Source organism: Periophthalmus magnuspinnatus, chromosome 3 (genome assembly GCF_009829125.3).
Source record: "Periophthalmus magnuspinnatus isolate fPerMag1 chromosome 3, fPerMag1.2.pri, whole genome shotgun sequence".
NCBI classification, from domain to species: domain Eukaryota; kingdom Metazoa; phylum Chordata; class Actinopteri; order Gobiiformes; family Gobiidae; genus Periophthalmus; species Periophthalmus magnuspinnatus.
In genome coordinates this window covers 19,788,513-19,811,304 of record NC_047128.1, presented here as the reverse complement: position 1 = coordinate 19,811,304, position 22,792 = coordinate 19,788,513, and the positions used below count along the sequence as shown (strand labels likewise).

The window sequence follows — 22,792 nt, the reverse complement described above, 5'->3', positions numbered from 1 at the left end:
CTACTCATCGATGTACGGGAGCTTGGCTGCTCCGTGTGCCCCTTCTGGGTCCTCAGTCTCTCTGGGCTTGTCCTTGTCTTTGGATGTCCCCTCTTTTGAACCAGTCAAACTCACTGTGGACAGACAAATATGGATACACACAAAGTACATAAAGACATAAAACCACTTACACGACATCCCTGATGTAATAATACTGATGTAATAGGGACCCTTGTGTTGTAGCTTTGGAGACCTTATGACCCACAGACCTAACCAACTAAGTCCAGTTTACTTTAAACTTATTAAAGTAAGTAATAATTACCCCCTCTGGTGTCCTCTGTTGTGTGAAAAAATACAATACATCTTAAGTGCAAAAAAGAAAAAATCCTCATAACAATTTCAGTTCAATTTAATTTGACTTCATCTCATTAAAATAAATGGCTTTCATTATTAATGTTCTGAACATGAACATACAGACACTAATAATTGCAATTAAAAATAACAAAAATAGTCAAATTTCTTTCTCAAAAAGTCTGCTTCAAACAAAACAAAAAAAGTTGATTATTAATTATTAAAAATAACTATCAATCTTGATCAAAACTTGTTTAACTGGACATCCCCAAATCCAGTTATTATAATTTTGTTTTGTTCTATCGCCGTTTCTTGTATTTGAACATAAAGCACAACACATAGACTGTAGTATATGGGCTGCATAACTCACATGGAGCTTTGGGCGCATCTTTCCCACATTTCAAGGTGCTCAGAGCAAAGCACTCCGCCATCCAGGACAGCACCTCTCCACAGTACCGGATCTGAGGAGTCAAACCCACAACCACGGCTTAGAAGAACAGTTTGTTTACATCTGAATGAATGACACAACACATTTTACTCACCTGCGTTTCTACAGACACCAGGCGCTTCTCCTGGTCTCTGAAACCACCAACGATTTTCAGCAAACTCTGCACCCTGGAAATGCACACACAATTGTTAAAAAGGTAAAAACACACACTGGACTTAATCACATTATTACTAGTATTAAAGATGAATAATCATATATATTTTTTTGTATCCTGTTTCACAATTGATGATGACAGGATTCTTTGATTTTCTATTTAACGTTGGACTAAACACCTTCACCGTCAAATAGAGCTGCTAAACTGGGTAGTACTTGGAGGACTAAAGAAAAGAGTAAGGGGGGAGGAGGGGCGGGGTCTAGACGTACGAGGAACAGTGTGATTGGGCCACACTTCAAACTCCACCCATGTAGCCAGGTGTTTGTAATCAGAAGCACCTGGCTGTAATAAGGGCAGTCTCTCCCAATGTCACCAACTACTGAAAATTACAGAGGCCACTGAGGGCAGCATGAACTTTGATTGAGGTGTTTTAACCAGAAAGCTGCTAATTTACCTAGTCTGCACTAAAATTTCTAAAATTAGAACCAAAAAAATAAGTCATTGGCCCTTTAGGAGCTTCAACATTTAAGACCACTAGATGGCAACAACCTACAATACAAGTAGTTATCATATCCTTAGCCTCTAGTATACTTCCTTAGCGTACACTTATGAAGTGAAGTTGTAGTGAACTGTTTTATATCATGGTTTTGTATATTTATGAAAAATTGTCCTGTGGAAGCACTGATGACATAGGATTGTGGGCTGAGCATGGGACAGAATCGTACTACTAAGCGTAAGGAGGGTTTGAATCGTACCCAATAGAGATAGCAAAATTACTGAAACATGGATGACATCTAAAATCTCTTCAGGTATGTTTTTGATGAGAGAACAGAGAAAAGAGTTTTGATGAGAGAATTATAACATGGTAGAAAGCTAAATATATATAAAAATGCATGTGTATTTTCTGTGTAATGCCATGTCTTACTTAGGGTAAATTGCAGACACTAATCTAGTACTAGTAATACTAATGGTATTGAAAGCAAGTTTGAAATTTTAGTATGGTGACAGCACTAGACTCACTTGGATGCAGTGTTCTTGAGCCTCTCCTCGCTGCTCTCCCAGTGCCGCCTCTCCAGTTTGGCCAAGTAGTTCTCTTTCTGCACTGTTTCCCAGGTCTTCAGCTTCTGGTCCAGGCCAGGAGGCAGCTCCTTCTCTGCAACCCCAGCAAAGCACACACTATTAAAAATTGTTTTTATTTATAATATACAAACCTAAACAATACATTATGTCCCCTTAGAATGGATGGTTCTGTGCTAACGTCATAACCCCACCTGGGAGACAAGAACCAGTTTATTGATTACATTGTACTTAGTCGTGGAATCTCTGAGAGATAAATTCACAAATGTTGAACCTATTTATTTCTATTATTAAGTCTATTACAACAAAAATCTGTATTTTAACAATATTTATTTTGAACTTCTGCCAGTTTTTGTTTCATGTTGATAGGCCCAGTAATTACAGACATATTAACTATAAACTGAGACAACAAATCTGACCCAAGGATAGAACAATAATGCTATTAAGCAATAAACAACATTGTCCTTGGTAAATTAAAGGCATCTTATGCAGGGCTGGCCCAGCCTATAAGCAGACTAAGCAGCTGCTTAGGGCAACAAGGCCACCAGAGGGCCCCCAAGAGCCCTTACTTTTATATTGAAAATAATGATTGGAATTATTATTATTATTTATTTATTTATTTTTTCTAAAAACTAACTTGCAGTCGGGTGTTTATACTAGTCTACGTATGCCTCTTAAACGATTAGATGTGTTTTATGCCCAGTAACTAAATATGTGCTGCCTACATTTTTTTAAGTCAGGCAGTGGTGTGAACGGCTACAGTTCACACCGGTGTGAAGGACCCCTCCCCTAGATGTCCACTCTGGGAGTGCTGAGGCAGCAGAGGGACATTTGAATGTGTGTTTTACAAACTAAAAGACTAAAAGTTAGTGAAGTTCACTTTATCTAAAGTTCTGGACAATGTATGAAGACCCCAGGGGAAGGTCGTTTTGAGGAAAGAGGGACTTTACAGAGAGGAATCGAAATATGTCCCACTTTACACCAGTGGACCCGCAGATAAAACAGTGAAGCTGAACGTGTATATGTCTGCAGACAGGACACACCTCAGAGGGACAGAGGACACACCTCAGAGGGACAGAGGACACACCTCAGAGGGACAGAGGACACACCTCAGAGGGACAGAGGACACACCTCAGAGGACAACAGGTGAGTCCGTTTATTACACTGGCTAATTGTGGTTGTGGCTCGTCCTTTTGTGGGTAATTTATTTAGATTAAAAATCTGGCTTTAATATTTACCACTTCCTCTTTGCAGACTGCACTCTGCGCTAACTGCTAACGAGCTAACGGCTAACGTGCTAGCTGCTAACGAACCACTGTTAGCATAACAGTGAGTGTTGTGTTACTTTTACCAGTGTTACACTTTCACACATATGTACATGTTATATGTCTTTTTAAAGCTCTGAACTTGCTTTGTTCAGTCCCTAAATGTGTTTGTCAATAAGTTACACAGCAGCACAAGCAAATAATCACCAGCGTCACTTAGCAACATTAGCAAGCTACTATCGTAAACACAAGCATTGCTGATATCCTCTGTGAACTATAAACACCTTTTAGAGTCCTAAATATTTGTATATTGTTTTGTTTTGTTTTTTGTTTGTTTTTTTGATATTTGAGCTTAATGTGCAGAACAGTGAATGTGCAGCTTTATGTCCAGCTCACTGCTCTGTGAGAGATAAGCTTTGAGTCAAACAAGAGGCAGAACAGCTACAGTGGTATCGGCTCTTGATATCAACAGTGCATTGACGAGTACGAGTACTGGCACCGATACTGGTATCTGTGCATCCTACTCATTAATATGTGCGTTTACATCAAATCACAGCATCCAAAGCCTGACAATAAACATAAAAATGATGTGATCCTAAAATCCTCTTATTTAATGTTGAGTCCAAATGATCTGATGATTATAAATCCGATGTTCTGTCCAGGATGTTTCTCTTATACAACTCTTAACTTGAATGACTACTTTGTACTTCTTGGGTGATATGATTTTGAAGTAAGTGTACTCTTGCTTAAGTACATCATTTGGCTACTTTGTCCAATTCTGCATTTTATGACAAATAACTGACAAATGTAAGCCCACTTTAGTCAACTGGAACACATTAAAATACACCAGAAACCAAGAAAGAAATGTCCAGAATTTTAACATTTCTCTGGCAGACCCTCCTTCCTTACATGTTTTTATACTGTTATACTTGTGATTATTGCAGTTGTGAGCCTCTAGAATATGCAGTCTTTTTATAAGTGGATGTGATGATGTCTTAATGTTGTCAAATATGAATATGTGACGAGGGCCTCCGAGGGCAAACTCAGTTTAGGGCCTCCTAAAGGCTAGGGTCTGATCTTATCAATGATGAATCATAAAGCCTGGGCACATTCTGTGTTATCTTGCTGTGTCAAATGCAGCGGCCATCTTGGTAATGGAGCAAGAGAAAAATTCAGATTGAAAATAATGTAAAAACAGGACAAGAAAATTCATTGATTACAGTTCTTAAATTGAGTTATAATGATGTATTTGTGGTTCTAATAATGCAGAACTCAACCTGTCTCTGTCAGCGCATTTTCATCTGAATTAAGAAAATTCATATTCACCTAAAAACACTGCACTTGTCTATATTTTATGCAGAATTATGTTATGTTTGTATTTACCTTGTACTATGTTTGTGTGTCAATACACCATATGGACACAACCATTGATAATCATTTTGTTTACTTCACACCTATTACTATAAAAGACAAATTTATTACCTAAAATTAAAAATATGTTTTTTTCATTTGTTAGGTATTAGATAAAGTATAAATACATGGTACAAAATAAAAATACAAAAATTACCTATTATTAAAGTATTAAAGGGAAAATTTAAATACTAAAATCCAGCTTCCTGTTAGTTTGTATGAGTTCTTGAGAAGAATTTTAAAGGTTAGTGCTAGATAGTCAGGTTTGGAGGGACAGAGGTTACCCCGTAGTTCTGGTTGCCATGGTAACATGTTAGCTTCTGTTGCTTAGAGCAGAAATGTCAAATTTTTTACTGTTTGTTTTATTATATGGTGTAAGCTGAGAAAAGACTAGTATGTGACAAATTTGTAACCAAACCGTAACCTTAGCCATTTCTATAACCCTAACCTTACTATAGCTCATTTTTTTAACTTAAAAAAATAACTGTTCTTAAATTTCATCACTTTGCAGCAGTAACCAATTCTCAACAAGATGTCTGCTGGAACTGGACATTCTTTACAAAAGTTTACCATGGCGCCGCTCTCTCTAGTATCTTATCCTATCTCATTGGTGTGGCTTACCCAGAAGTTCTTGCTTGGACTCAGGCTTCTTGCACAGGCTGAGGACAACTTGGGACAGGTGGCTGATGATGATGAAGGGTGGGGCCAGGGCAGGTCGGCTGTGATACTCCACAATCAGGTTGTACCTCTGAAACTTCCAGTAGATGTCCGTGTGCTCCTGCACCACCTGGAATGTGTAGCTGCAGATGGCACAATGCAAATTTACTCAGTGGATATATTACTGTCTGTTTATATTATACATTTAAAATTTCAAGCATTATAAACTACATTTGAACATCTTACCATTGATTTTTCATAATGTATATGAACTTAACTTGAACTTTACTGTTCACCATAGTGGAAATTTGTCTTTGGTTCACCATCACATGAGTAGAGATGGGACGATATTAAAATTTAGACTCACGATTATTGTGTCCAAAATAATGGCGATTAACGATATTATCTCGATAAATATTAACCTGTTAACGTTCCGACAGCCCAGGCCTATTTTACAACTTTACAGTAATGTGTATATATATACTTCTGCGTCACCCACACAAACAATCTACACATCAAATGAAAGCTTCGGTGCTCGTTTTTCCAAATATGCAAACCACCAACCACCACAGTGCTGACAGGAAAGCCATTTTTACATTAAAGTCAAAAATGTGGATTTGGACTTCACTTACCTTTGAGCACTCTGGTTCTGTCAAACATCAACATATTCACACAAAGTTGGTCTCATTCGTTCCGTACATGGCCAGACAACATAATCCAGTCAAGAAATTATGTCCACAAAATAAGATCCTCCATGTCCAATCTGCTGCAGGAAAGTATTCCAAACGTGAAATCTGCTCCATCACTTTTTTACGATTTTAGTCATAATAAACTTCTGACAGCACCCACATTCTTCCTCAGTGCCAAACACACGCGTTAGCTTGTGATTGACACCAATGTTGGCCAATAAGGTGGGGGCTGTGGGGTGTAGGAGCCCCAGACAACGAATCAGTGCTACAGATGACTGAAAGCCGAAGCTGAGTGGATGCAGAAATCTGTGCATAATGGCGTATTTTACGCACTGTTGTTTTGCGTTTTAAACATGACGAAACTGACAAAACAACGGAATTATGCGATCGAGTACACTGTGGATGTTTGTAAAAGTTATACTAGAGCAGGGGTCACCAACCTTTTTTAAACTGAGAGCTACTTTATGGGCACTGAGTCATATGAAGGGCAACCAGTTTGAGACGCTCTTCTGAAATAACAGATTTTCTCAGTTTGCCTTTAGTTATACATTATTAATAATGATAAATGATAATCATCTATGTGAATACACTGATCACGTTGCAAGACACTGATCACATTAATGATTTCTCAAAATAATTATCAACAATGAGCAAGGAGGGAAACAGATATCAGTATTCAGCACTTTAACTTTACTAATCTTAGTAACTGTTAAATTTCCAGATGACACTTACATCACTACATCTCATAGGAAAAGTGTCCCATTTTCACTATCCATTGACAAACCTTTTTAACAAAACATAAATAATATATATAATATTGCACCATGTTTCATAAAGTTATCAATTATGTAATGTTAAAGAAAAATAAGCTTACATATTTTTAAATAAATCTTGGTTGCGTTGTTTGACTTTTTCACCGGTGTCGTGAAAAAAGCCGGTTGTTTACTCAAAGCTGCGTTTAGCTCTGGGCTTGTTCTGCCCATAGTGCGCATCCCCGTGGGGAGTGCACGTCCCCGTGGGTAGTTAGTGTGGAGCTTTGTGAGACGTAGTGAAGTGTCCCTCCACATTGTGCCGCTTTGCCGTCACCACAGTCGCTCCGCAGATGAGATACGCGCAGGTTTCTTTTACAGTCTTAAATCGTTGTGAAAGTGATCTCTTTATTTTCTACCATGTTTTGGAGTAAGAAACTGCATTCAGCGCATCCTCACAGCGGGAGCACTGGTTTTGTCACGCACAATACTGACCTTTGAAGTGAGTAGGTCAAAGTTCACCTTATCTAACTTATCTAAACTTCATGTATAATGAACATATGTTTAAGATATTGTCATTTTAAAATCTATATAAACGCAAGGGTGATAAAAAAAAAAAAATAGCAACAGAATAAAATAAAATTTTAGATGCAGCTCATTAGTGAGTTGTGCTATTTTTAGAACCGGTCTGCGGGCGACTCATGTGGGGCTTGGGGGCGACATGGCGCCCGTGGGCACAGTGTTGGTGACCCCTGTACTAGAGGCATCTCGGACCCGGAGCAGTTCATGGCAAAGAGTGAAGATAGCGTTTGGACTCAGGAGTGGAGGACCTTATTTTTTGATGGATTGGATGCTGTTCTCAATCAGTAAGTGAGGTTTATTCTGCTATTGACATAATTGTAGGTAAAATATGTCGTGTGTAATCGTTAGCTTTGCTTCTTCACATAGTGCGCATTCGGACCATGCGCTCTGGCACATTTGTGTTCAGCTGTATGAATTAGACTTAATTTGTTTGAAAAGTTTGTTTGAAAGGTGTTGTCTTATTGTGCAGTTTGAATTATTGTAGGTAAAAATATAAGATGTGCACACATTAGCATCTCATCTGTGCGCATGGGTGAGGCTCGCTCTGGCACGTACCTGTGAAAGAGTTACGGATCAGACTTTGTCCGAACTATATTCTGCCAGATATCAACAATAGACAGAGATGAGCACAGACGCTAACAAGTGTCATTGCTATGTCAGAGTGGGCAAACACCAGAACTAACATCTAAACATTGTATTGAAACTGCAAACATGAGGCAGACTAGTGCTCTAAAGGCGATTATAATCGTGCGTGATGATCACGATTATTAAAAAATGCCACGAACGACCTTTTTTATCGCGATTAGCGATATTTTCGTATATCGTGTCATCCCTACACATGAGCACATCAATCATTCCATCACAGCTTGGGTAATTGGTAATCCTGCCTTATGTTTTTTTGCATACTAAATGCATAGAAAAATAAAGCAGTTTAAATATGTCTAAGACAATCACTGAAGCTGAGCAAACAAACTGTTAAATGATGATGTCACAAGGTGAAGTACATCCAGTGGCATTTTGGCAGATATTTAACTGCTTCAAGGCTTGTGTACAATGCTATTATTAAAATCAGTACACCCACTGATATTAAGATAAGATAAGCCTTTATTGTCTCCAATTGGAGACATTTGTCTTGGGCATCTGGAGCACAATGAAAATAGACAACATCCAAACAGTTTCATACATAATACAGTACAATACATCCATTCCTCTGGCCCAGAGCTATACAATCCACAGAAAGGTACTACACACATCCACACTGCACATAAACTATTACACAATATGTCTATGGCCTAAAGTACAGTTCATATGCACTCTCCCACATGGGCTCAAAAGTGCAGTTAATATTGCACTCCCCCTATTATTTATTGTGAAATTGCCTCTGCCCTGCACAAGGCCCTGTTTCTGCTGTTTATGTCAGTGAGTCTATGGTCTATGGGAACGTTTGGACCCATATAACTCAGAGATGTCAGACCCCACAGTGAAGGCAATGTGAGACGGACATGGCTTCATTTAAGGCAAACAACATTTACTGCAAATTTTCTTAAAAAACGGCTGCGCATGCAACATTTTGTACCTCGTTGACAAATGGAGCTCAACAGCGACCACCCACCTCCGGTTCTAGCAGTAAATTTCTCATTATTTTTTCCCATAGACATTTAGGAAAAAAATTAATATTAAAAGTTTGAAAGCTTGTTCAGGCACAAGTTGTACGTGGTGACAGATGACCACAAGATCAATTTTATGTGAAATCTTGAAACAACAGCATCATGAATATTAGTTACCGCAGAGCTGATTAGCTTCTGTAATGCCTCCTGAACTTTTAACATTTGATTTTTTTTAAGTCTATAAGAAAAATGTATGGAAAATGTACTTTTGGAACCACAGCAGACTTCAAAGTGGCTGTTGAGCTCCATTATGTTGCTTGGAATAGGAAAAAAAAAAATACAGCAAAGAATCGTTTCTATCAAAACTATTCCAAACTAGCATTTCTGGTTTGACTTTTCATTTTGTTCTCAGAGGTGTAGAAGAATGAGAACGGTGCTGTGCCATGGTCCTGACCTGAACATGGCGATGAGCAGGTTGAGCAGCAGCACGTTGGTGACCAGCAGATAAATGACCAGTAGCAGGATGACCAGCCAGTTAGCATAGACATTTGGACAGGGCGGTCTCAGGCCCTGGATGATCTCCTCTGTGTCATCAGTGCAGTTCATCTCAGGCATACGCGCCGCTAACAACACATTCGAAAATAACACTTAGTCCACAATGATGCTTAGCAGCTGATGTCATCAACATTCCCTGGGGTTGTGAAGGTAACAAGAGGAACTGCTTTGTCTGAAGCTTTGTTACTCAAGTTAGACTTTAATCTGAGCTTTACTTAACACAATTGGACCATAAAGAACTTACTTAGTTGGAACTATAGCAGGTGAGCTGATGTGTACTTAAACATTTGTACTTTTTGTGTTAAACAATTCCTTCTCAAATAACATTACAGTCACAAGCTACCAAGCATTAGTCAAATTTTCAGTCAGTCACACTTACTTTTTTATTGAATATCAAACACCTAAACAGGGCCATACATTTCATACAATCTAAAAACTTATCAGGCTGTGTTTGCTAAAGTGTGCATTGTGTCACCATGGTAACTGCTGAACATTCCTCCACAGACATACATGCAAAAAACCCAGGTGATGTCACTAGATAGTATTAATATCTTATTAAATTTGCTTGAGTTGGGATAACACACATTCATATTCAGATTGTAGCAATGGATATATTTCTATCTGTTTTCCAATACATCTCCTGTATGCACCCATTAGAGGAGGGAAGTGAAAGACTTGCCCAAGAACACAATTGAAAATCGCTATGAATTGTTTGAAGCTGGGAACTGGCAACTTTTGAATTGATGGGTGAAGGTTCTACCACAAAGCCACTCCTCTCATGTAAGAATAGCCCTTTGTAGAACATATTGCATTACCATCTATCTCCTCAAGGGGGATCTGTCCGAAGATGTGCAGGTAGGGCCGGTAAAGTGCGCGGCGGAACACCCAGTCAATGCGCGGGTCGTTGGGGTGGAGCAGGGCCTGGGTCGCTACGCCGTACGCTAACAGCCACACACACAGGAAGAAGAGGAAGAAGAACACATCCTTCATCTGCAGAAGAAAGACAAAGATGCGGTTAGCATTGGGGACCTTGGAAAACCAGGACAAAACCAGAGCCTAAACGTAACTAAACTTGGACACTGCTAACCCGATCTTAAACAAGAATAATCCAGCCTGAACCAGGACTAAACCAAAAACAATGTAATAACAGCAAAAGACCACCAACAGAGGCAGTTAGACAAGTTTGATAATGCCATCAGTAATCAGCAAGTCCTTTATCTCATCACAGCAATAGAAAAGAGAAATCTTATATATAATATGCTTACCTCAGAATACTTAAACAGATTTAGTATAGTAATGAAGCTGTTAAATTTGGGTAAAATAAAAATGGCTATCTTTGATGCTGGTAAGTAGCAAAATTATTGGCACAAGCTTGGTGAGGGGTGTTTGACTATTGTACAATTGAGAGAACTTCAGTCTCCATCTCAAAGCCACTGACGAATGCTTTGAATATAGTACAGAGGTACAGATCTTAGCCAGAGAAAAGAAATGGTTTAAGAGGGGAGTAAAAGAAGATATTTCTGTTAGGAAAGACAACCCTTCCTTAAACAAGAATGGGGGCCTGACTGAGACATAATCTCTCCCCGATCTATAACTCCATCATCAGACCAAAAGCAAATAAAATAACCATGGAGAAAAATTGTGTGAGCCAATAGGGCCATTGTAGGTTGAATAGGGCCATTGAGGCTGAAATTGGAGACAATAGCTGTTTACAGTTTCAGTACGGTAGTTAACTCTGCCCTTCAGATAGATATAAGGCTTGTCCACCAGTAATCTGACCAGAACTGAAGAAGCAGGTTGGATGAGCAGCAAAACGTCTTTTCACTCCTACATTGTTTTGTCCAGCTGACAGATTTAACTTTGGCTTTTGCTATTGCACTATTGAGTTAAAACAGTTCATAATCCCTGAGTTAATTTAATCAAACAAATCTCAAAAATGAGGTTTGTCCCAAGTATAGTTACCATCAGCTATACAGCACTTGTAGCCATATTGGATTTAGTAGCTAATGTAAATAAACTCATAATGAAATATGCATAAACTGCTCCAATGTCAGAACAGTCCTAATCTTTGCTGACAGCTCTAGTGTGGACATTTAAAATGCAGCCATGCTTTTGTTGAAACGTTGTATAAAACACAAATTTAGTTTTGTTGTAACGCATACAGATCAAACTGCACTAGATATTATTTCACTATTTCAAGTAAGTAATTTTAAGCGTTCATTGGTTATATCGGTAACCATCTCTGCCCTTTGCTCTCTGCCCCTGCTCTGACTGTCCTGAGTGATGTTGGTTGACAGAAAACAAGCGCAACTGCAGCACTTGTGCCAAAGTATCTGAACATGCACAGTTTAAAATGTGGGCAGGTGTGGACTTTAAAGAGGGGATATTACTCTTCTATGGACTATTAATTGCTAACACATTACACATTACAAAAAAAACATATAAAAATATTTTTAAGTTTCATATTGACATTATGAGTCACTCTCCCTTCAGAGCGCTATCACAATACAATCTGCATAGATCCCAGTAATGAAAGGTTTGACAAGTTGCTCTGTAGTTTTGTATCATGCTTTTGTGTATTTGGAGAATTGTTGTGTGGGAGCATGGATGATGTAGGCTTGTGGGCTGAGCATTGGACAGAATCTTACTGCTAACTGTAAAGAGGGTTCGAATAGTGCCCCAAAGAGGTCGCTAAATTACCAAAACATCTAAAACCTCTTCGGGCATGTTTTTGATACAGGAACATGGTAGAAAACTAACAGAAATTGGTTGGTGTAATCAAGCATTTTGAATGGGATACTGCCTGATAATGTGGGATTACTTAAATATAAATATATGTGGCACAACATAAAAATATGTCTAAAATGTCAGGTTTGCATTATTGACCCTTTGAGTGCTGAAATGGTACTGCTAAGTATCTTTTGCTGACCATTCTCTCCACAATGATGATCTTGGGCCCCAGCTGCTTGTGAATGGCAAAGATGTGGATGAGACGTAGAGTGAACACCATGAAGTCTATGGCCAGGACTGTCCTCCCCGCTTCATACGTGCTTTTCATCATTCTGGCAACACACACAGACACACAGGTTGGGTTTCTATGCTTTTGGGAGCTTTACATTGACTCACTTGCATTTCCTTGAGACTGATCTTAACCTTAACCAAAATCAATACTTGTCTAACCCCTAAAGCTTAACCTGTTTTATTGAAAACTTTAACATATTGTTGGAATAAAGGATTTACATCATGGGAGACCCGATTTTGTCTCCATAAGGCAAGCAGGTCCCCATGGGGTGAGTGTGTGTATATAGATCCAATTTTAGTCCTCACAGTGTAATAATTACCTGTCCACACACCCATATAAGCAGTTTAAGTTTAAAACCCCTCAAAAAGACAAACATTTTACATACCAAATAGATATACATGGAGTTAAAATCATATGTCTCATCTATTAAAATAGGCACAGTATCAATATATTTTTTATATACACTATGCACAATATTTATATTTTATTGAGTATTCTCAGAGTGTCATGTACCTGCAGGAGACCCCCACCACAAACAGAGAGATGGCCACCATGTCACACTTGTTCCAATTGTCCTCCCAGTACAGCTTAAACTTCTTCAGGATGTTCATCTCCTCGTCTGTGAAGAAGCTCTTGGCAAAAACAAAAATACAGAATGCACTTCACATAAAAATTTGAAGACCAATTCTAAACAAATGGGAATATTTCAGTTTTGCCCAGTAAGGAGATCAAAATAAAGTTTAAGGTAACGCTGCATATTTAATTATTGGTAAATTAAACTTCACTAGTTCTAGTTAGAGCCTGATTGAACCATTGCCAGTAAAATAGAGCAAAGTGCAGTTACCATAATATTCTCAATAAAAACTGAGAAAAATGTAATTAACCATTCTTAAACTTGCACTGTAAAAATCTGTATACATGAATAAGAGTACAATAGATATTGTGGGATGCGTGACTGGTCAGTGAGTAGAAGGAGATTCTGATTCTGGTTCTGATGGAAAGCAGACAGCCAGTGCTAAGAACAAACCCTCTTTAGCTTAATGTATGGCAACAGCAGAGGTGAAATGTTTATTAATTTTAATTGTTATTCATTTAAACAGATTATCAAGGAATTACTTGATTAGTTCATAGAAAAAACAAACAACCAAAAAAGAGTAATACAGGCATGTTTACCTGCCGTATCTCCTCCAGCACCAGTGTGGACACCCAGATGTAGAGCATGATCTCCTGGGCCCCGGGGCCGTAGGGCGGAGGGGGCCTGAAGTCCAGCAGCAGCACGTATGTGAAGAGGACGAGGAAGGCAAAGTACATGATGACATTCCCCAGAAACACAGTGACCGGAGCACTCCAAAACCTTTTCCAGCGCCGCAGCAAGAAGCGCCACCACACATAGGCACAGGACTGGTCTGCTTGGCCCCCAGGGGATGAGTCTCTGACACAGGGACACACATATGAGCTGCTGGAATTGTCCCAATACTCACACTTGCATACTTCAAACACACTTTCACAAGAAGGGCCTGACCCAGTTCTTTAGAATGTTTTGATCCACACTTCATTACGTACTTACACACTCTGCAAGTGTGGAGCGATGCAGAGTTGAGTCATGAATCATACTCACAATGCACTGCACTGGAATTGAATGTTTTCAAACAGTTGTGCAATACTTAGCAGCGGTTGCTAACTAGGTAAAGTGGAAAGGAATGCCCTTAAAATAGGGGTGTTCATTACGTCGATCGCGAAGGCATTTTGGGTAGATCACGTCCCGTCAACCATTCAGTCACATGACTATTAAACAGGACAACCAGTCAGATTACACCTGACCCTAGGTCACATCATGGGCGCTGCACACGCAGAAACAAGCGCGAGGTAGTTTAACCCTATAGCGTCGGATCCTATCGTCGCCGATAGAGCGGGTTGCGGACTTTCCAGCAGCATAACTCCGCCCAGTCGTGCTCTCATGTAAATTCAAACGGCGTCTCAAAGCGGAGACATGGGGCTATCTAAATATTTTACCGTCATTACGGTAATCTGCCTCTGTTGTCCCTCGAAGGTGACGAATGAGAGCGCGGGGCTGCGGGGATTTTCCCAGTCATTTATTCGATGCGTAAAAGAAAAAAATACGGATGGATGGGTACCCCCCTACTAGACCAAGTAATAATAAAAAAATGTATGTACTTTAATAGATAACAGTTTAAATAAACATGCGGATTCTCATGTTAACGCTATAATAAATGTTCAAACGTAAGCACTGTTCTCATTTGTTTGTGGCCAAACAGCAAATTATTAAAATCAAGCTAAGCTCTGGCTTTTTGATTAATTTAACTGCAGTTTAACAAAACACAGCTGGCAGCTGCCTTACACTGTTGAATGTTTTACCTCATCACTTTGTGAGTTTTCTAAAGCCCCTATCCCCTTCAGCACTTACACGCTTCATGCACTTTCAGAAACTGCACACTTCATTGTCGTGTGTATAGTGCGTAGTGTGGGTATTGGGACAGAGTCTTTTTTAATTCAGATGTCTATAACAATATTTATGTGGTCTATACTCACAGAGGGTCATCATCATCGGTCAGGAGCAGGGCCTTTTCTGTATCCAGACTGTCCAGCTCCACTAACTGACACTTATTGGTCTCCTCCAGCTCCTCTTCACTAGCACACACATACACATACTTTAGTACAAGACACTTTTGCATATCATAGACAAAAAGAACTAGCCACCAGTTTAGTCCTTTGCAAGACCACATAGATTAATACAACCATAGACCACTACAGAACCTACCTGGACGACTGAAGGATTACACAGTATAAGGCCACATGGTAATATAAAAGAAAGTACTATTATTTAATGATGAAAATGACATTCTATGGCCTACATAAACAGTATTTTTTATTATCATTGTGGTATCAGAATCGAGTTTATTCCTTAGTATTGAAATCAAGTTGGAAATGTTAGTATAGTGACAACACTAGCAGGCGCATATTATATGATGATATGAACAGTGACAAATTTGATTTGAAACCAAAATATAGCCTACTTAATTTTGTAATTGTAATATAGATTTAACATAATAGAAAAATGCAGTTATTCTATTAACTGCTCAATATCCTATACAATTATACAATGTAACAGCAACGCAATATTTCAAAGACACGGTAAACTACATTTGTAAGATATATTTGGTAGCGTTTATAATAACTACTCTTAATTAGCCTTAATAAAGCTTGAACAAAAACTTAAATCCATAATGAACAAATACTTAATCAAGGTTACAGTATTAATTAAGTAGTTACTAAACCTGAATTGTTCTGAAAGGGCCCATATTACACTATCTGATCTGTTATAATGTTGTTTCCCCATCAAAAACATACCTGGAGTTGCGTTTTGTTCCATTCACACATATTTAACTCACAAATCCTGCATATTTAGGCTGTGTTCTATCGTGTGATGTCATGTGGTAATACAGGAAGTGCTCCACTGTGTTTTTAAACTCTATACACCTTCACTAGAATCATTTGGATAATTTCAGCCATGGAATTGCCCATCGCTACTGAACAAACGCTAAAAGGAAGCCGTTAACTTGAAAACTACTGCTTCATGACATCACAAGGTGGAACAAAGCATTTTGAGCTTTGGAGATGTAAACAGCCCAATGATGAAGGTTATTAAATCTGTGTGAATGAAACAAAACACAACTCCAAGTATGTTTTTAATGAGGGAACAACATTATAACATGCCTTAAAGCTCACAAGAGTCAATTTTGTGCAATATAGGACCTTTAAGTTGCTACTAAGCCTAAATCATCCTACTTGTCCTTTAAGTCTTCCTTCATGAGTTTTTGAGGCTATTAATTATTATAAAGTGACACCATACATTTGGCTCATTCTTTTCTAAATCTAAAAATAGTGAGCACTGACCTGAACTTGATGAGGTTGGTCCAGATGAGCGCAGGGCAGAAGAAGGACACCACCAGTTTGGAAATGGCTGTGTCTGTTGTCATGGCGCCCCACCAAATCTTCGTCAGCAAAGCCTGGAAAGGACAGAGGTCTTGGTGTGACTTAGCGAGATATTAAAGGTCCTATATTATGCAAAACTGATGCCTCTGAGCTTTTAGACATGTTATAATGTCATTACCTGAATTGTGTTTTGTTTTATTCTACAGCTCAAATGATGTCATGAAATTAAAGCAGACCTATTCTGCAAAATCAACTTTTCAGAGCTTTCAGTCATGTTATAGTTGTCAATATGTCAGTCTCACGCTCCATCCTTTCCTCACTCGTGAACAAGACCTCAAAATTAAATTAATTTCAATTTATTTTTGCCTAAAATCACAACAGTTGCCTCTTCATGGCAACTGATTTGACCAACAGAAATTTAGAAAATCAACAATTAAAAGTTATTGGTCAATAACAGAAAACAAACAAATGGAGAACCGTCCCAGAACACACCCTTCTTCCCGGATACTTTAACATAGATCAGAAAATAGCATAGGCATTGACCAAATATTCAGGGCAGAGACTCCTCAGTCACAGCAGCTACTGACAAAAACTTAAATATATTCAATCAAATTATATATACTTTGTTAGTTCCATATACATAGTAAAAGCCAAATGTAAAATCTGTCAAATGGACAAAAATGCTGACGGAGTGAAGACATTTCGCTGCTCATCCATCTTTAGTTCTGAAGAATGAACTCAAGAAGCAGCTTGGATGAGCAGCGAAACGTCTTCACTCCTTCAACATTTTTGTCCATTTGACAGATTGTACCTTAGGCTTTTCTGATGGATCAGACTTGAACGACTGAGGGATTACATAGGAGTTTTATATACACCTTAAAATTTGATGTTATAGCTGAACAAGTCTTGCCACCAGAGGGCACTGCAGGCTTTATAAATATCATGATAAGACAGAGATGAACTGATGGGGTAGGACTTTTTAAGTACAAGCACAAGTAGGAGTATAAGTATAAGTATTGACCAAGAGTAGAAATTATTTTTAAATTGTTATTGAAAAAGTATATTTATATTGAAAAGTAGCATAATGTTTTAGAATTATGCTTGTACGTATTCTTGCATTACTTTAATTCATTTAATTATAATGGCATTGATCTAATAACAATAAAGAGTATGTTGTTATCCTAAAAGTTAATTAAATAGCTGCAGGATGTTGCATGGTTGTAGCCTGCCACACATACAGTACAGTTTGATTTACCCAAAAGCATAGCCATGTTGTGTTGCTTTGAGACGCTAAAAAAAAGAACAAATGATTTCAAGGTATTTTGCCTAAAACTGAATCCACAAATGTATTTTATTTATCCAACCTAGTCACAGTAGTCATTTTGCCTACTCATGTCTCAGTAAAAAACAAAGCCAGGTCACGAATGATGCGACATAAATATGATTTTTCTCTTAAAAATCATGTAGAGCTTTAAGAAATAGGCCGCTGAATGTGAGGGTCTAACTTTTTTTTTTTTGGTAAGGGTATTTTCTTCTCTTAAAATATCCTTACACATCTTTACACCTATTAACTGTCACTGTCACGTTCCAAATTACTGAAATTTCCAAAGTGAAACCACGAACCAGAGCAAAAGACCATGGTTAGTGTAGCTCCCTCCACTTATTGTGCATGCTGCTGCCACAAAAAATACATTTACACATAGCAGCCTGTAATTCTGTGTAGTATAATTACCTCATGATATTCTTGTGAGACTTTTTTTTACATTGCACAGTTATGGTAGTTCCCTTCCTGTTTACCTGCACTCCATCATGAGCAAAGAAAGACTTGGCGTCTGCCTCAGTTGCCAGGTTGAGCACAGTGGACTTGCTCCAACACTGGGTCCGTCTGATGAGTAGAGCGTAGGCACGGTCCTCACTGTTGGAGTAGCACTCTCCAAACACATCTGCACACACACACACACAACACACACACAAGCGCATTAGGTTTCCATGCTTTTTGAAGACATAACATTTATTTCATCTTCTGGAGACCGGTTAAAGTGGCTATACTTGACTATACTATACTTTTTTTCTCAATTTATTTCAGCAAAATTGTTCTTGCCCCAGTACAGATATATTGAACAAGCAGCTCTTGAGGTCAAAATAAATCCACTATGTGCTTTCTGCTCCTAATTATTTTGTTTTTGTTAAGCTGTTACTGCACATCGCATCAGGTTTTTGAAGTTGTAGTGTATTGTTCTATATCATGTTTTTGTATATTTATATAAGATTGTCATGTGGGAGCATGGGTGACGTTGGCTTGTGGGCTGAGCATTAGACAGAATTGCACTGCTAACAATAACGAGGGTTTAAATAGATTACTCAGATATATGGATGACATCTAAAACCGCTTTAGGCATGTTTATGATAAGGGAACAACGTTATAACGCTCCAAAAAGTCAATTGCATTATACTCCCTCTTTTAATCATGTTCTTGATCTAATAATGATGGATTTACATCACAGGGACCTGATTTCTGTCCCCATATCAGAAATAATCAGATCATCATGATGGGATAAATAATTTAGTCCCCGCAATATGATAAATAGTCATCCACATACAGCAGCAGGGGTCTATAGGGAGAGAGACTTCTCAAGGACAGAGTACAAACACAGCAGTATGAAAAGACAAGCTCTCAGAGGAAGGCAGAGGAGAGGACGTTTGTGTCTAAAATGTGTTTATAGAATCTGCTGGAGGGCCGAGAATCTGAAGAGTTTAAGTGACAGTTTGGAAATGCAACAGTTTAAAGGTGCACTATGTAACTTTTCTGATGGAGTATGACATTAAACATTTCTATGTAGAACTACATTTACCCATCTCTATTCTTGCAACTTACTTTCACATATGTTTTTAAAGATATATTATTTCTAACTATGCCAAATTGACTTTTTAAATTTTGAACCGTGTTATAACATTGTTCCCTCACCAAAAACAAACCTTGAGTTGTTTTTTGCTTCATTCATGCTTGTTTCATGAATCTTGTTTCCATAAGTCCTGTTTGTCACAGGTAAAAGTCTGGAGTTTTTAAAGTGCATAAATCACCACCTGACATCTGAGCATTTCTGCCGTCAAATCACCTTCACTACAACTTTGCATGTCATTTGCTAACCTTGGTTCATTTTTTAATGGTAATTTCCTTTGCTGCCAGTAGATGGTGTGCCGAGGTCCCAGTATAGGGAGCATATCTGTAGGAACATGGTGTCTATTGTATGGAGATAGACATTATTTTGAGTTCTAAAAGGGGGAGCTTGGAGTAGTGCAGCAGCTCTTCCACATTAAGAGGAGCCAACAGAGGTGGCTCGGGCATCTGTGCCTCCTGGATGCATCCCTGGAGAGGTGTTCCGGGCACGTCCCACTGGGAGGAGGCCTCGGGGAAGATCCGAGACACGCTGGGGGTACTATGTCTCTCAGCTGGTTTAGGAATGCCTTGAGGTGCCCCCAGAGGAGCTAGAGGAAGTGCCCAGGGTGAGGGAAATCTGGGCATCTCTGTTTAGACTGCTGCTCCCATGAGCCGACTCCGGATAAGCAGAAGATGGATGGAAATGCCAATGTAAAGGTGGGTGTTTAAACACCGATGACAATAAATAATGCATAATATTTGCTGTTTAATGCGTGTGTGTGAGTTTATGGAGAACAGCTATAGTTTGGAGTATCTTAACATGAAGTCAGTGCAGTACATATAAGCGACCATAGACTATACGTATCTATGGCACATACTAACCTAAGGCAAACTGCTCATACTTGTTCTCCTTCATCCTCCGCGCCGACTCTGCTTCTGACTCCAGACGTGCCATCTCTTTGAGGATCTTACAGCCCGCCAGAGCAGCCGCCACAGCCTCTGGACCCTGGGGATACAGGGAGGGAAGCCGTTTAGTCAGTCAATCAAATCCAAGTCAAGCAATCACCTTTAATCCCACTGTTTTAAATATAAACTCCATCCCTGTTTATTTCTTCACATTTTAGCTAGTACTTTTTCATACAAGTTTCTTCTTACATCTTTTGTTTTGTTTCTCAATCCTGCACTGGTAACTGTGAAATCATAGTGAAGGTCATTTAAGTATTGAAATGATTAAATGATTCTGGAGAAGGTGCACAGACTTCAAAAACATGGAGGAGCACTTCTGGATCACCACCTGATGGCATCAACAAGTGGGACAACATATCTTGAGCTCAAAAAGAAAACTAACACTACATGACATCACAAGGTGGACCAGAGCATTTTTTGAGGTTTGGAGACTGGACAGACTAATGAACCACTCAAACATGTGGGAATGAAAGAGAAACACAACTCTGGGTGTGTTTTTGAGGAGGCAACAACATTATAACATGGGTTAAAGTCCTATGTGTAAAATAGGATCTTTAAGGTTGATGGGAATGTTTGGGTAGACAGTGAAAACCTACCCAGACATGAGAAGAGTATGCAAATTCCACACAGGAAGTTCTCATCTAACCTGAGACCTTCTTGCTATAAGGTAAAGGTCCTAAAGTTCTGACCAAGGAAACCGCATGGAACCTTTAATCTTATATTAAAGGAGACATGCAATATAAAATCTACTTTTATGAGATGTTTTATGTTGTAACAGTGTTTTCTCATAATTAACTTACTCAGGTCATTACGTGATACATGTTTGAGTAATCCTGTATTGTCTTGCATTTGAGAGGGTTTTCTCCTACCCCCTATCTCTGTTCTGTACTTACTTGCAATTACATGGTTAAACAATGTTACAAAGTCATTTTTCAACTAGAAAAACACATACATTAACATATTCTGTTTGCTACTGTGAAATTATATGCAATTCTGAACAGAAAGTTATTATAAAATATACAATAATAATCTATGTATGTGAGTGTTGTCACAATGCTAAAATTTCAAACTTGATTTCAATACAAAGGTATAGACTCGATATTTATATAACTTGATATACTCGATAATAAAAAATGGTTTATTTATTGTAAAAAAAACAAAGTTAAATCTGTCAACTGGACAAAAAGTTGTAGGAGTGAACACGTTTCGCTGCTCATCCAAGCTGCTTCTTCAGTTCTGGTCAGATTGCTGGTGGACATGGTTTATTTAGACAATAGAATGGCATTTTTAACATTAAATAATAGCACTTTCTTTTATATGACCATGTGGCCTTATATCTGTGTAATCCCTTGGTGGTCCAGGTATGTTCCATAGTGGTCCATGGGCGTATGCTATGTGGTCTTATACTTGTTCTGATACACCTCAAGATCATTCTAAAGCTATTCAAGAAAGGTTCATTTCTATCCTGTGAGTGTGACTTTTATAGTATTGATACTTGTTCAAATGAGTATCCAGTTTTGCTACTAGTTTTAACTTTGTCTTGTATCAGATTTTTGGTACTTTTGACAACCCTAATATATGTTACAGTTCAATACAAGGCACGTGATAATTCATGTTTCCGACAGTAGTTTCAAACATAAGTAATAAAAACGACGCTGTTATCAGTTATAGAAACACTGTAGTCGATGTAGCACTGTACTGAAGACGCCATGTCCAGTCCCACCAACATCTCCCAGCTCATTAAATTCCATATACACTCACTCCTGTCCTCTCATCTGTATACATTAAATCTACCCACACAAACCACAATCTCCGAGTGCGGTGATGCCTTTGTCACAATTATTCCAACTCCGGCGCTCCATCAAGAGAGCCCCTTCAAACAATCAAATTAGGAAGGCACGTAACGCGAGGGAGCTAGCGACATCTGCGGCTCGGGCTGTATGTGATTTCCATAATTTGAGATAATGTTGAGAATAAGACGTGTGAGATATGTGCATCGGGGCGGCCGCGGCGAAGATAACACTAATTGGTTCTAAGGTTCAAGAAAGGCAAGCATGAAATGAGACACGACAAGAAGACACGGGGAAAACAAAGGACTGTTAGCGGAGAATACTGACACAGGCGTACAGCGAGTTGGTTTATTTATAATATTAAAGAGGGGGTATTATGACTTGCTTTGTCGTTCTAAATTAATCTGGGTAACCTTTAGAACAGTGTGGCGTGTTTAATAACCTTTGAAGCGGCATCTGAAAGTGAAATACGTGTTTTTGGTAATTGCTTCTCTGATAGTATTTAGAGTGAGGTTGGAATGGCCAGCAGAGGGCAGTAGAGGGCAATTCTTCTGTCAAAAAATATGAAAAAATAAATAAAAGTACTTTGAAATCCTGTGTTTGGCTGTTTGTTCTCATTCATTTCAGTTTGAATATAATTTGACGCAATGTTATACCCT

At 38.6% G+C, this 22,792-nt stretch overlaps 1 protein-coding gene across 2 annotated transcripts in view; it reads right to left on the bottom strand.

Annotated features, from left to right (window-relative positions):
* Positions 1-22,792, bottom strand: part of trpm5 (transient receptor potential cation channel, subfamily M, member 5) — a 43,770-nt gene continuing 20,978 nt past the window's right edge. For both annotated transcript variants that reach the window (XM_033991655.2, XM_055228936.1), the window contains exons 13-26: positions 20,260-20,383; positions 18,297-18,442; positions 16,461-16,573; positions 15,096-15,194; positions 13,719-13,977; positions 13,059-13,177; positions 12,453-12,585; positions 10,339-10,513; positions 9,423-9,591; positions 5,306-5,484; positions 1,953-2,085; positions 873-945; positions 701-791; positions 1-113 (exon numbers count right to left, since the gene is read on the bottom strand). In XM_033991655.2, coding sequence (XP_033847546.2) covers positions 1-113; positions 701-791; positions 873-945; positions 1,953-2,085; positions 5,306-5,484; positions 9,423-9,591; positions 10,339-10,513; positions 12,453-12,585; positions 13,059-13,177; positions 13,719-13,977; positions 15,096-15,194; positions 16,461-16,573; positions 18,297-18,442; positions 20,260-20,383 — 1,926 coding nt within the window. The remainder of the gene's footprint in view (positions 114-700; positions 792-872; positions 946-1,952; positions 2,086-5,305; positions 5,485-9,422; positions 9,592-10,338; positions 10,514-12,452; positions 12,586-13,058; positions 13,178-13,718; positions 13,978-15,095; positions 15,195-16,460; positions 16,574-18,296; positions 18,443-20,259; positions 20,384-22,792) is intronic.